General features: G+C 39.8%; 1 protein-coding gene across 1 annotated transcript; it reads right to left on the reverse strand.

Annotated features, from left to right (window-relative positions):
- Positions 1-1,208: 1,208 nt before the first annotated feature.
- LOC103421872 (protein NRT1/ PTR FAMILY 6.3-like) lies at positions 1,209-14,318 on the reverse strand. Its single transcript, XM_008359913.4, has 5 exons — positions 14,079-14,318; positions 13,795-13,972; positions 13,502-13,541; positions 12,548-13,116; positions 1,209-2,273 (listed from the first exon to the last, which is right to left on the reverse strand). The coding sequence occupies exons 1-5, from the start codon at positions 14,203-14,205 to the stop codon at positions 1,400-1,402; spliced, it is 1,788 nt and encodes a 595-aa protein (XP_008358135.1). The 5' UTR covers positions 14,206-14,318; the 3' UTR covers positions 1,209-1,399.
- Between the last annotated feature and the right edge of the window lie 321 nt (positions 14,319-14,639).

The raw sequence follows: 14,639 nt of genomic DNA on the forward strand, positions 1-14,639 counted from the left end.
ATGCATCCCATGCCGAGACAGTGACATCTAGCCACTGGTTTTGAATAATATTGTATTACTATTTCTTCCATCATATTATTGTAAATTAAATTAAATTAAATTTTTTATTAAATTAAATTAAATTATATTTTTATTAAATTAAATTAAATTAAATTAAATTATATTATATTATATTCCAAATGGTTGATAATGTGATCGCTACAAATCATACCAAAACAATTGTATATCCCCTACATTACCTTGATTGATTCTGATTTTTTTAACAGATAAATTGGATTAATGATCCCCATGGTAATAGGGTAATTGGACGATAGTCAGGTTCCGTGATAAAAAAATTCGGATTTGAACCCATATGGTGAAGTCTTTTAGGATTTAGGTTACAAATTGAAAATTAGGTTAACTCTCCGTTAATTATTAGCACCTGAGCCATATATATTAGGTTAAAATGAAGGGAACTTTAACGAAAAGCACCCGGTACTGTTCACTTTAACGAAAAACCACATTTTTACACTAAAAAGTCAATCCTGGTACTATTCACTTTACCCTTTATTTTGTCCTTATCATTAAAACTTAAAGTTTTCAAGCCATTTTCATTAGTTTTCCTTAAAATGAAACTATTCAGTTATTGTTAGCACATGAGACTTACATATGAGGCATTTTTTTTTAATTATTCAAACTAGATGTTAAGACCTGTGAGGGGAAGGGTTTGAATTCCAATAATTATGGATGCGTTGGTGGATGTTCTATAACTAAAGTAATTAATCAGCTCCAATTACCCACTTTCTAATTGGACCACAAGTTAGAAGTCACATTATTGATCACCTTTTAAAAAGCATCTCCAATCGCGAGTTGCAAATTTGAAATGTAAAATTTTATATCTTATGGACATTTTAGGAACATGTAATCATGTAAATTTGGTTTTTGTTCGAGTTGGGAGGTGTAAATATGAATTTGGACACCTCTTTTGGACATGTGATAAAATATGTAAATATATATAAATATTTACATTTTTATGCCAAGATGGATATTTTATATCCCCTTAAAATTGCCTACCAAAAGACTTTCCAATGAACAAGTGATGTATGTGTGTTATACATCTACATATGCACTCCGACTGGAGATGCTCTAACAAAGATTCATCTCATATAGATGTAGGTTGGAGTGACAACTATTAGAGAGGTAGTCAATAAAGTAATTAAATACAATCATAAGTACACGCATTATTGCATTCTAAAACATAATCAAAGTAAAATTAAAAAAACAAGTGGAGCAGATCATTAGCTACCTTTAATGATTCTTCATTTCTTATCTTTTGTACAAGCTTATGTAAGAAAAGAAAAAAAAAACGAAAAAAAAAACAAAGACACAAGATAGGGAAGTAATTGAAAAATATGCATTATTAATGCACACAAGTCTCTACTTCCTCCAATTCTATGCCCTCCTCAGCAAGCCTCTTGTCCTTGTAGACATACCAATTGGCACAAAACAAATAGACCACCAAATTCAAAGCACTCAAAAGCGCTAAAAGCCAATAGAAATCATAAAGCTTTCCTCGGTTGATATTGTTTGCAAACCATGGTTTCCTGTCCCCTGTCACCTTGTGCACTAAACTCACCAACAGTGAGCTCACGAAAAACCCTAATGAGAGGGTGCTCAGAAACAGCCCTGTGCTCATAGTCTTCATTCCTTTCGGGCACTCCCTGAGGAAGAAGTCCAGCTGCCCAATGTACACGAAGGCTTCTCCTGACCCCACAAAGAAGAACTGTGGGACCAGCCAGAAAACACTCAGTGGGATCTCAGCCTTTGGATTGCCTGTCAAACCATGTGCTCTTGCAGCATTCATACGCTTGACTTCTGTGAGTGCTGCTGCAACCATGGAAAATATTGAGAATACCAAACCAACCCCTATGCGCTGCAATGGGGTTAGTCCTTGAGGGTTTTTTAGTAAGTTTCTTGCAACTGGGACTATAATCCGGTCGTAAACCGGGACAGTTAACAGAATGCTGCCTACAAAGAAAGCAGTGAGGGATGCCGGCGGAATTCGGAACGATTTTCCGATGTGGCGGTTCATGGTGGTTGCTTGGGACACTGAGAATGTGGTCATTTGGGCATAAATTGTCCAAAACATGATGGTAGTGGCCCAGATTGGTAGCATTCTGATGATCATTTTTACTTCTTCAACATCGGTTAGGGTTGATAAACTCCACTTGTTTACGATCGCAGTTTTACCACCTTCAGTTTTTGGGTCCTTGATTGCTGCCTTATCCAAGAAACTGCACAAGAACAAACCAATTAATTCAAATTATAGACAAACCCTAAACCCTGATTCATGTTCTTATCAGCAAAATGTACAATTTCATGGTAGCATCGTTTCTATGCGTGTAATAAATAGTTTATTTCAAGATATATAGATCCTCGTCAGTTTAAGAAAAAATTTCGTGAGAAATTTCTTGTAAGTTTTTTTCTTCGTATTATTAAAATTGTGACGTGACAAGAACGCTCCCACTTAATCTTTTCTTAATTGATTAGTTCACTTAGTTACATTTTTTGTAGTTTTACGTTGCACATGTGTGATCAAGTTAAGATTGAACAACTTTCTAGGTGCAGTATATGGGAACTTAAAAAAGAAAAGAATTTCCAAATAATAATACAACCTTAAGAACACTGTCACGTGAACAAGCACAAGGGAAGTTTTGTGACTCACATGATCATTTTGTCATTCAGAGTTGTTTCTTATGCCAAGAAAATATTTTTCAAAAGATAATAGTGTGTGATGGAATGCAAAGGGAGCAAGACAAAGCGGCAGGGACAGGAGGTAGTGGAATATATAAGCAAAGGAAATATGTCCGTGACCGATGCGAAAGACAAATAACGTGACTACGTGAGGATCGATTTAATTTCATACAGGACAGACTGGCCCCATTCTTCGTCATATGCTTTTGATTCTCTCTAAATTATATACATCACTCCACCACACAACAAAATACAAAATATATGTTTGAAAATATTGGTCCATGATTTTTGTTGAACATTAATCTAAATTATTGATTAGATATTCTGATTGAAATATATGGTTTATATTAATATATGGTTTCATAGCATAACGTGTAAGATATCGGAAGAAAAAGATATATATGTACATACATAAACAAATAATTTGGTGAAGATATTCATATACATATCGGTAGGTTAAAGCAAAGCCGGTAAAACCAAAGAATGCATCCGCGTGAATTCGAATTCAGATGAAAGTTTCAAACCTTTACTCGCTTTCCACTAGACCAATCCTATTGGGGTTAGTATATAAATAATAGGAAAACTAATGAAAATAGCTTGAAAACTTTGAGTTTTAACGATAAGGACAAAATAAAGGGTAAATTGAATAGTACCTAGATTGACTTTTTAGTGTAAAAATGTGGTTTTTCATTAAAGTGAACAGTACCAGGAGCTTTTCGTTAAAATTCCCATAAATAATTTGGTCAAAGATATATATTGGAAAAAATAAGACACAGAGAATTATGATATGTATATGATTCCAAGGCTAAAAATGAATTATGGAAAAGAAAAACGTTTGTTTCAAATGGCATGAATGGGGAAATAGCTACATATATAGGAATAATATGGGAGATACATCTTGTGATATATATATATATATAGTTAGTTAGTTAGTTAGTTAGTTGATATTTATTCTATAAATTGGCATGACATGAATGGGGAAATAGCTACATATATAGGAATAATATGGGAGATACATCTTGTGATATATATATAGTTAGTTAGTTAGTTGATATTTATTCTATAAATTGGCATGAGTTCTCCAACAAAAGTCAGCCAATAACCAAGAATCTTATACCAATATGTATTCTCATTTCTCACTGATGGGATAATTAATGTTTCCCATTGGTTGGTGTTTGGGTTAATATTTGAACATTGGACTTAGATAAAGGAAGGCCCAAGGGTGCCAACTAAAAGGGAACTTGCTCAAAGCCCAACACCAAGCCCAAAGGCAAATTGAAGCCTTCTCAGCCAAATACAAGCCACGTGCTTACTATTGAAGTGACAGGTGATGAAGACTAACCTACTACCAGCCAAAGAACACTTACTAGTGGCATTCCAAGTAAAAAGCTGATGACTCACTACCCTCCAAGTGCTTTCGGGCAAGAACAAAGTTGCAGCAGTCGGGCTAATCTGCCTATAAAAGGAGGAAGAGACCCTAGAGACAAAGACACTCAACCAATCAAACAAACAAACATACAAACTTTGCTCTCAAGCAAGATTTGCATCCAAAAGCTGAAATCAACCTAGATTTAGTCTTTTTTAGTGACAAGCTATTTCTTGTCCAGCTTAAAGCTTTGCTATCTCCCTTAGTGGCGTAGTATCGATTCCCTTGTGTAAACTTGTTTACCACCCATCCCTTTTTGGCATATAAACCCCTGTTAATTCAAAGAGAAGTAACTGCAAGAGGTTCAACCTTGACTGACAAGGTGAAATCTTGTCCAAAGTTTTTTGTTTGTTTTCTAAATTTGTAGATCTATTACTTAATGCATTCTTCTGTATGTATTCAAGTCCTATCCACTTGCTTTCCTACTTTAAGAGTCTTATTTGCATCTGGATCTGGTTAGTTTAATGAATATGTCTTCATTAAAAGCAATCTAGGACCAAACAATGACTTAAGGCGATCTGGACTCCCTTCATTCAAACATACAAGACTATGAACTAAAAGTCCTTGTTTACAAGGCAAGAAAAAGAACTTAATGTAGACTTAATCCATCCACAACAATTCTTTGATAACAACAAGTCCGAGTAACTTAGGGCGCAAGTAATCGACTAAACGCACTCTTGTTGTACATCTGCTATACTGAGATAGTAGTGGCATGCCTAGCACTCAGTTAGTTTTGATTGCGAGCCTCAAGGCCTATACCTAAGGCCCTACAAATGCATCTTTCAGAACTAACTTTGTCGTCTTCTTGTAGCACATCAACAACCAAGAGCCCGACTACATATCCAAAGTGCCAATCTCTTAGGGAGCTGTGCTAAGGTTCGAGGACCCTTATCTAGAGAAATCTTCGCCCGAACATAGTTTTGGCATGCCCGGTAGGATATTCATAGTCTTGTATGCCAAGAAGAAGAAGGAAGGAGAAAACCATCAGGTGGAACACACAATACGAGCCATCTTAGTGTCTACCAAGATCGAGCCTGACAAATCATCTAGAGGATTTTCCTTCCTTGTAAGGACCAGCTATTCTAGAAAGCTCGATTTTATCTGAGAAGATATGAGGGAAGGTAACCAATGAAGATTTGCAAGCCACCAAGGTACAAGTTCTGCAAAGTATGGAGAAGATCACTCTGGAAACCAGAAGAGAAGTAAGCAGACTATGTTCTTTAACTTGGAGCCTGTAAAAAAGATTAGATTTGGAGTACTCTACTCCAAAGAATGGTTATGCCAGGGAAATGATGAGGGAAAAGAGCCCTGAGAAAGAACTGGTTATTCCCTTATTTCCTTTGCTTGAGGAAAAGAGGAATAAAGGGAGGGATAAGGAAGAATCTGAAGCTAGTAAGCCAGTGTTGGAAGAGATCCTAGAAGCGGAATTGCTCGACCCCCTATTATTTTCACTAGATAGTAAGGGGCAGAGTGGGCAAGAAAGAAAGAAGTATGGGATGCCCCAATTAATCGGAGAATCTAGTGGAAAGGCGAGCCTACTAAGCGCCCACCATTGGTCAGTAAGGGAGGGGATGCCAAGTGGAGAAAACCCGACCCAAGGAAGGAAACCTTCTCGGGTAATGATCGCAGCCCGAAATGGGGAACCCCACATCCCCTATACAACAATACAGCTAACCAGCAACTCAGAGATTTGTTAGCTAAGTTAAGAAGGATGATGGCCAGAATGCTCAACCTCAGACTCTCCCGCTGTTCAAGATCACCTACCAAAAGCCATACCTGGAGTATATTGATGAGCAGAATCTTTTTCCACTTAACTTCAAGATACCCGCGTTTCCCACTTTTAATGGGGAAGATGGCAGTGTATCCTCTAGAGATCACATCTTCAAGTTCTCCAACCATTGCGTGGCATTTGAAGACAATTCTAATTATAAGTTAAGATTGTTTGGGAACTCGTTGGTTAGCCTAGCATCTCAATGGTATTCTTTGTTGCCCCCTAATTTTATTGCTAACTAGGGGCAGATGGAGATGGCTTTCCATGAGTAGTTCTATAGGATGAAGCCCTAGATGTCTACCAATGACCTAGTGGAGGTGAAGCAATAAGGACATGAGTCTATAGAAGACTGCATGATGAGGTTCAGAAGGACAAGAATGAGGTGCCAATTCCTTATCAATCATGCCCAACTCATATCCATTGCTCAAAAGGCTTTAAGGCTGCCTTTGAGGAAAAAGTTTTATGATGTACAGTTCAATAAGTTGCAAGAGTTGGCGGTTGCTACCACAAATTATGAAAAGTTGTTGCTTGAAGAACAACAAGTGAAACACTCATCCAAGGCTTCTTATTTTTTACAAAAATAAAGCTGCAATTCACCAACTGGAGTTTGAAGGAGCTGAGCTAGAACAAAATGATGGCCATGGAAGAGAAAGGATGGACATGTGTGCGGCAGAGATGACTACCCCCTTTAAACCTTTAATAGTAAAGGGGTTAGTCCAACCAGTTAAGGATCAGAAAGTGGTGATGAATGATGGTGGATTTGTCCCTATGAAACCCCCTAAATACCAGAGTTATTCTTTTGATCTAACCAAGGCCTCGAAGATCTATAAAGAGTTGCTGCAGGCAAAAGTGATTATGCCCGACAACACCAAAAAGATGTTTAAGCCAAAAGAGCTAAGGGGAAAGAAGTATTGCAAACTGCACTACACTTTTAACCACTCTATAGCCAATTGTGTTCAGTTTAGGGATTGGATACAAGACCTCATAGTCAAGGGAAAGTTGCTGTTGGAGAAACCCCAGGCCAATATGATGATTGACACAGATCCTTTCCTAGAAGCCCCAATTAACATGATCAACTTGGCTTGGGCTGAGAAAGGAAAAGCCACGTGGGAAGTAAAGGCTGAAAGATGACCAAATGATAGGCCTACTGAAGGAACTATCAAGTTGCCCAAAAAAACCCAAAACAGCCATTGTTAAAAGGTTAATGTTGTGTAGTAAGTACCAGTGTGAATGTGAGTTAGAAGTGCCAGCATCAAGAGCTATTATTGATCAAGAGTTGATCAAGAGAAAGGAGAAAGAAGAACAACAAGCTTGTAGAAGTATCATGCGGGCAGTTAAGAAAAAGACCTCTAGAGATGTTTTCCAAAGGTTGGGAGGAGATTCTCAACCAAAGGGTTTATCAGAGGTATTCAGAAATTATGAAGCCTCTGAAGAAAGGGAAGATAGAGAAGCTAAAATACCAAAATGGGTGGATGTGAGGCCACCCTAGCCAAGCTATGTTAGTGGAGATGTCAGAATAAAGCAGAGGATAATGAATCCAGTCATGAAGAAAAATCATGCCCGAATAGGGCGGAAATAGTACGTGGTTGGAAAAGATGGGAGACCTGTCAAAGAAATGGGAGCTTCTATGATCAGGAGAGTTTAGAGGCAGCACAAAGCCCACATAAACTCATTAAAAGTCCCCATTGCCTCAGAAACTTTTAAAAATGAGAAGTTTGAGAAAGTACCTTATGGGGGAAGAAACCAACTTCGTTGGTGAACCAAAACGGAGGTAGAAAAGGCTAATAGCAAAACAGAAGGGGAAGAAGATCATATGCCACAAAACCCTCATCCTGGGAAGTACAAAATCTTGAGGAGAGCTTAAGAGGACATGGTGATGATGCCAACCCCAAGATGGAGCCCAGAACCAATATGCTTTGGAACTATCTCACCTGAGAGGGGGTTGCCCGCACCATTGTTGGTTGATACTCTTTATGAAGTTCTAGGACAAATGCCAAACTTTGGCATAACTCAAGAGGAAGTGTTACCCTAGCTGATGTTGCCAAAAGAGGTACATGCTTATTTAGATGAATTCATGGACCACATTGGGGGGCAAGAAGGATGACGTACCTAAACCTAGCAACTTTCACGTAAACATGACATATGTTTTATCTGCCATGTTTTACGATGAGCATGATCAACCTGCCATAATGGAGGGCTATTACTTGGCAACAGAACCTATGATGGCGTATGTTAGTGTTGAAGAAGCAGGAAATGAGGAGTCGGGCAGAACAGGTTTGTCTGAACTCACAAACAAAGAGCCCGAGAGGGTGTACATAGACAAAATGGTCTTTAGTCGCCCAAACTTGACCCTAGCTAACCATCTCAAGCCTATATATGTAACTGCTCATCTGGAGGGAGTACCCTTCAATAGGGTTTTGATTAATGGATGAGCTGCGGTCAATGTGTTACCATATAAGTAGATGAAAATGGTGTGTAGAAGTGAGGATGATCTCATCCCCACGGATTTAACAGTTTCCAGTTTCTCTGGAGCCATCACTAGAACTCATGAGATATTGCCTCTGAAGGTTGACTTGGGCTCCAAGTAAATCATGCTAGCCCTCTTTGTTATGGATAGTACTTCCACCTATGGAGCTTTTCTAGGCTCAGATTGGATTCACTAGAGTCTCTCTGTGCCTTCCACCCTGAAGCAAAAAGTAGCAGTCTACCATGAGGAAGGAGCTATGAAACCAGGATTTTGGGAGATGGTGGAGGCCAAGTCACGACCATTCCTCCCCACTGTCAATGTGGCAGAAGCCAGCTTTTATAATCCTATTATTGGGATTCTTTAGTGCTTAGGAGCTGAGAATGATCGCTCGACTAAGGTGACGGCCCAAAAGCTTTTGGAGCAAGGATTGTTCGTCACATGGGAAGAATGGGATAGACCCCATATTGTCCCAACTCCTTAACAGTAGTAATGTTAGAACAAAGAAGAAGACCAAGTAGCTACAGTCAGGTCCTTAATCAAAAGACTGTTGGTGTATAGAAGAGAAATAAAGCAAGAAAGGGAGAGCTTGGCTGAGAAACAAAAGGAAGAAACTTCAACCTTCGCCTACAAAAAGTGAAAGTCAATTGTTAAAACCTTAAAATTGGTGAAGATACAAGTTTAAAGAATGAAAAGAGATATACCTTCAAAGATTTAGCACGAGAATGAGAAGTTGGTATCATTTAGGCTGAAGGTAAAGAGGCCTCGGGCGGAGAGATCATTTCTTCCCTTATGGTTTGTTACAGAAATCAGGCAAAGAGTCAAGAAGAGAGTAGAAAAGATGAAGGGAAAACTCAAAAGAGTAAACTTGAGATGTAGGCCATAGCTCAAGAGCTTCAAGAGTGGAATCTTGCAGATCCTTGGCCTTTTGTTACATCTCGACCCCCAGATGACCATCCCTTGAGACGATAGTCAGCTTTTTGGTTGCTTGAGACCCTAGATTCGAAGAAAGTGGAGTTGTTAGCTCTTAAACACAAAATGCAAGTAAGAATGGAAGGTTGAAACAAAATTCACTTACTATAAGCCTTATGTTTCTTCCTACCCACGCTCGCCTCAGCTATAGAAGCGAAAGACTTGGAGGATTTTGAACCCTGTGCCCTTGTTCTCTTATTAGTGGAGGTTGCCCGCGGACCAGGGATGGAGAGTTGAGTTCGAGGTTGCTCTTTGGGCTCAGACACAAAAGTCTCTACTACTGTGGCTCGAGTCCGACGCGTTGCCTGAGGCTCCATTGTAGGCTTTGTCTTGCCATCCGAGTCCCCAAGCAGCTCAGAGACATCCCCACCTTTTCCAACACCTTGTCTCTTGGCTTCAGCAGCAACTTCTTAAAGCTTAAAGGCGTCCGTATCATCTTCATATTGCTCGACATCCAGCTTTATGGGATTGCCTTGGGCTGCAAGTGTAAAGAAACCAAGGAAAGGATTAAAGAGGGCAGATTCAAGAAAATTTCATAAATTACAAGTGGAAGAAGTAGGGGATACCTATTAGAAGTAGTTGGTTCTTCCGATGAATCATCTCTTTCCATCTTCAAGTTCTCTTAGCTTTTGATGGGATTTGATTGTCAATTGCTTGAAAACGCAATCATGAGCCTCACACAGGTCTCCTCCGTACTTCTTGCTCCATTTTGCTTCCCACCAGGAAGAGAAGGTCGAGCTGTATTCAAAATTAAGAGCCATAGGTTTGCTGGTAACTCTGCTCAGTACCTTGAGACTTCGACATGCAGCTCTGAATGTGACTCCTTGTGGAGAGTGAAGATGATATGAGGTACTGCAGTGAACGAAGTCAAAGAAAGGCACCGGGATAGCTTGTCTAAAACCCAATTGTCTAGCGGTCACTCCTTACTCCCCAAGCTAAGTCCCTTGATTGAATACAACTGATAAATCTCTCTCTGCATAAGGGATTAGCATCTTTTCCAGAGGCGTCTTGGATGGCTTGGTCAGAAAACCAAGGGTCTCCCTTAAGCACAAAGGCCCCCCATTCTAGATCTGCCCGAGTCTTGCAGACTCTGAAGAAGTAAACGTAAGAAAACGTGGAGTGATTGGTTGGAGAAGCTTCGGTTAAAATTCGGGCAGGAGCAACACCCTCAGGAAATTCAAGGTTAGGAGCCCGAAGCTCGGGGAAATACCATAAGCCAAAGCTGAATCATCCAAGTTAGACCATTTAGGTTAGTTTTAAATGGTTCACCCTTGGTAATGTCATATAACAAATGATAGAGATGAGCAAAGAGGAAGGGGCCTGTGGCCACCTTATCGAAGTTGTACAAACCTTTCACTAGGGGGATCCATTCAACTTTTACTTATTTGGACTTATTTGGGAAGACATGTTTATTGAGCCAGTACAAGAGAAAGTACATGTGCTCTTAGTCCTTGTTGGCATTGGAGGAAGAGGGCCCAAACTCCTTCTTGGCAAACGGGATAAAACCCATGAAGGAAGTTCCATAACTCTTGAAGGTCGCAGAGTTATACTCCAATTGAAGAAAGGGAGGGGAGCTGCTCGAACTCTCAGCAGTCGGGCAAGAAGGAGGTGCCTAGTCTTGAGTAGCTTCTATAACCCTGCATGAGGGCCTAAGCCCAAAGACTTGCGCTATATCCAGGATGGTAGGAGACATAGGGCCCATCCTGAAGTCGAAGGTATTGGTGCCCGAGTTCCAAAAAATGAGGGTTGTAGTGAGAAGCTCGGGCTTGACGATCACGGTGGTCTTAGAGAGTATTATCAACTCATAAATATTGTTGTTCATCCATTTTTGCTTAAAGATTGGCTCAAGCTCATTTATCCATTGCATTTATCCTTCATCCTTCATCCTGCTTGCGGGTGATGCAGACCGTTGAGCAAGCGGGGCATGATAGAAATCCCTTCACCAGTTTCGCAGGAAGATTGAGTTCGAGCAACTTTGGGTGCCATTGGATGATTTTAAGGAGAAAATGGGAAGAAAGTTGGAATTAGGAGGCAAGAACTGAAGAACGAGATAAGTTTTTGGAAAATTTGAAGGCTTTGAGAATTCTGGGAAGTTTTGGGAATTTGAAGGCTCAAAATGGCTAAGGTACTTTGCCGAGGAGTTTAAGTGAGAATTATATGGTGAGCAGTTAATTAATGATGGAATTCGGGGGTTAGTGCAAAGGTTTAGTTCACAACGGAAATTTTAAATGGTGAAAGTCCTGAGTGAAGACGTGTGGCGGGTATTTAATCATTATTAGCATCCTGGGTTGTAGACTCAACAATGATTAAATAGGGCACTGTTTGGGTTAATATTTGAACATTGGACTTAGATGAAGGAAAGCCCAAGGGTGCCAACTAAAAGGGGACTTGACCGAAACCCAGCACCAAGCCCAAAGGCAACTTGAAACCTTTTTAGCCAAATACAAGCCACATGCTTACTATTGAAGTGACAAGTGATGGAGACCAACCTACTACCAACCAACGAACACTTTCTAGTGGCATTCCAAGTAAAAAGCTAATGACTCACTACCCTCAAAGTGCTTTCGGGTAAGAACAAAGTTACAGCAGTCAGGCTAATCTGCCTATAAAAGGAGGAAGAGACCCCAGAGACAAAGACACTCAACCACACTCTTGTTCTACATTTGCTATACTGAGATAGCAGTGGCACGCCTAGCACTCAGTTAGTTTTGATTGCGAGCGTCAAGGCCTATACCTAAGGCCCCACAAAGGCACATTTCAGAACTAACTTTGTCCACTTCTTGTAGCACATCAACAAGTAAGAGTCCGACTACACATCCAAAGTGCCAATCCCTTGGGGAGCTGTGCTGAGGTCCGAGAACCCTTCTCTAGAGAAATCTTCCCACGAACAGTAGGTGTATGTAATTATACCCAAAAAGAAAAGAGTGGATAAGCCCCGTTGCAATTGTCACGTCCCCTAACAAGTGTCGGGACAAAGAACTCGAACATCACGTACTTTCTGTAGTATTTTATTAGGTGGATTGATCATGTTATAATTATCAAATTAACTTACCTATAATACTGTCTAACTGTCTCACTTTATACCTATTTACTGTTCGTTTGTAATAAAATCTTTATTGTTTGAAAAAAGAAAATTAGAAAAGTTAAAGCAGTTAACCGGAATTGGTATGTTGGAACTAACCGGAACTGGTAGCTATGAGGCAACTCCTGCTTCTTGTTCTTCTTTCCATCATCTATGTCATCAACGTTGTATAGCAACGTCAAGTCCGTTGGCAGTTCCATGTTCCTCTTCTTCCATGCCGCCACAAACACAGCCGCAGTCTGCGTCAGAGGGCTGCCAACAAGTTTCTTGAAACGGTACTGTCTTGTGCCTGACAAGAACACAATGAGGCCAAGAACAATTGCACATACACAGATTCCATATCCCCATTGCCTCCCCAAGTTGTCTTCGATGTAGACAAGAACCGTCACTGCAGCGAGTGAGCCTATGCTTATGAAGAAGAAGAACCAGTTAAAGAAGTTTGTCATTTGTTTTCTTTCTTGTTTGTCGGAATCGTCGAACTGGTCAGAGCCAAAGCCTGAAACGCCGGATTTTAGGCCTCCGGTGCCGAGGGCGGTAAGATACAGAGCTATGTATAGGACCGTCAGCTGCTTCCCACTTGCAGTGATACATGGCAGGTCAGTGCCGTCGGTGCATTTGGGGGGTCGGAGGCTGGGGACTATGGTTGAGATGGTCAATACTGTCACACCCTATTAACCAAAACAAGCAATTGAAAAAAAGAAAGAAAAAAACTTAGTAAGAGAAGTAGGGTAGAATGTGTGTGGTTAGTAAACAAGTGCAAGTTACCCAAATTAGAACTTGTTTGGATGTGCTTTTAAAATGACTGAAAGTGTTTTTGGTGAAAATGTTTTTGGAACAAATCCTTAGTAAAATTGCAAATAAATCTTGAAAAAGCACTTAAAGTGCTTCCGGGAAGTTCTTGCAGAAAGCACTTTCTAAAAACATTTTTTCTAAAAGCGCTTTTAACCATTTTAAAAGCACATTCAAACGAGTCATTAGTTAATTATGAATTTATTTTGGTGTGGATCTATGTTAGAGTACTTGTCAATACCAATGGTAAATTAGAAGTCTTACGGTTGCTTGAATGGTGGCAAATATTGCTATCGTTAGGTACCTGTCAAGATTTGAAGAGTAATATTAGAGTAATTACACTTTCAAATTATATTATAACGAGACCTCGTATGTGCTAATTAACAACTAAATCTAACCTAAAATGGGATCCCTTAGTATTCACTATTACTCAATGAGAAGTTAATTAAATAATGAGTGATTGTGATTTGTGAGTAAATTCAAAGCGCACATACACCAAGAGTGAGAGGACAACACAAGTGATAAACACAATGTGAAGCCAATTGAAAACTAATTACCTGCCAAGAAAGGTGTCTGCCACAAAACCGCCGAGCAAGCAGAGCATAAAGGAAGTGCCAAGAAAATTGGTGACGGTATTGGCCGAGGTAGCGTTGCCCAAATGCATGGTACCCGTCAAATAATTCACCAAGTTCACAGCAATTCCTAGGGTTGTTAGCCTCTCACATGCCTCTCCACCTGAGAGTTTATAAAAATAAAGCTCAAGGATCAGTACTATATATGCAAGAAGCAAAGAATTAAAGGAGAACACAAACGTACACCCAGAGCAGGAAGCTGGGTATACCTAGAATCATGGCGGCAGCCGTCCAGCCGCCAGTTTTTGACCGCTCAGCTGGGCAGCCTCTGTAGTCCCATGCATCTGGGAGGGTCAAATTTCCCTGAGTTTCTGGGAGGGTAGTACTATCACTCATTGTACTAACTAATGCCACTAATTTTCTTGCTCTGGTTCAGGCCAAAACTATTTGTCAATTAGATATGTAAAGAGGGCGAGAGTGTGGCACAATAGAAGCAAAGGTCTGTTGTCTTATTATAGAGGGAGATCATAGCAAAGAGGTTGCATAGATAGAAGAGGAAAGTGATATTTTCTAGTGCGAAAGGTTTGTCCTAAGTTATTGTTTGAATGATGTGGCAGCATATTAAACTGTATATTATATAAGACAAAAAGTATTTTTCTCTGTAAATAGATATGGATCGTTGATCATGCCTACAGAATCCGGATCATATTTTGTTTGAAATGACAACTGTAGCCTAGCTAGCTTGATTTTGTCGCATATTTTAAGGCCAAAAAATCATTCCATAAATTGGAATTATTAATCCCTTGTGTTATTGAAGGGAAAGGGATCAA

Source organism: Malus domestica, chromosome 04, assembly GCF_042453785.1.
Source record: "Malus domestica chromosome 04, GDT2T_hap1".
NCBI lineage: Eukaryota > Viridiplantae > Streptophyta > Magnoliopsida > Rosales > Rosaceae > Malus > Malus domestica.

Excerpts from the sequence above, each read along its gene's own strand:
- LOC103421872 (XM_008359913.4), bottom strand. The coding sequence starts at position 14,205 with ATGAGTGATAGTACTACCCTCCCAGAAACTCAGGGAAATTTGACCCTC. Across the intron at positions 13,973-14,078 it reads GGCTGCCGCCATGATTCTAG|GTGGAGAGGCATGTGAGAGG; the intron begins GTATACCCAGCT and ends ATAAACTCTCAG. Across the intron at positions 13,542-13,794 it reads GCAGACACCTTTCTTGGCAG|GTACCTAACGATAGCAATAT; the intron begins GTAATTAGTTTT and ends AAATCTTGACAG.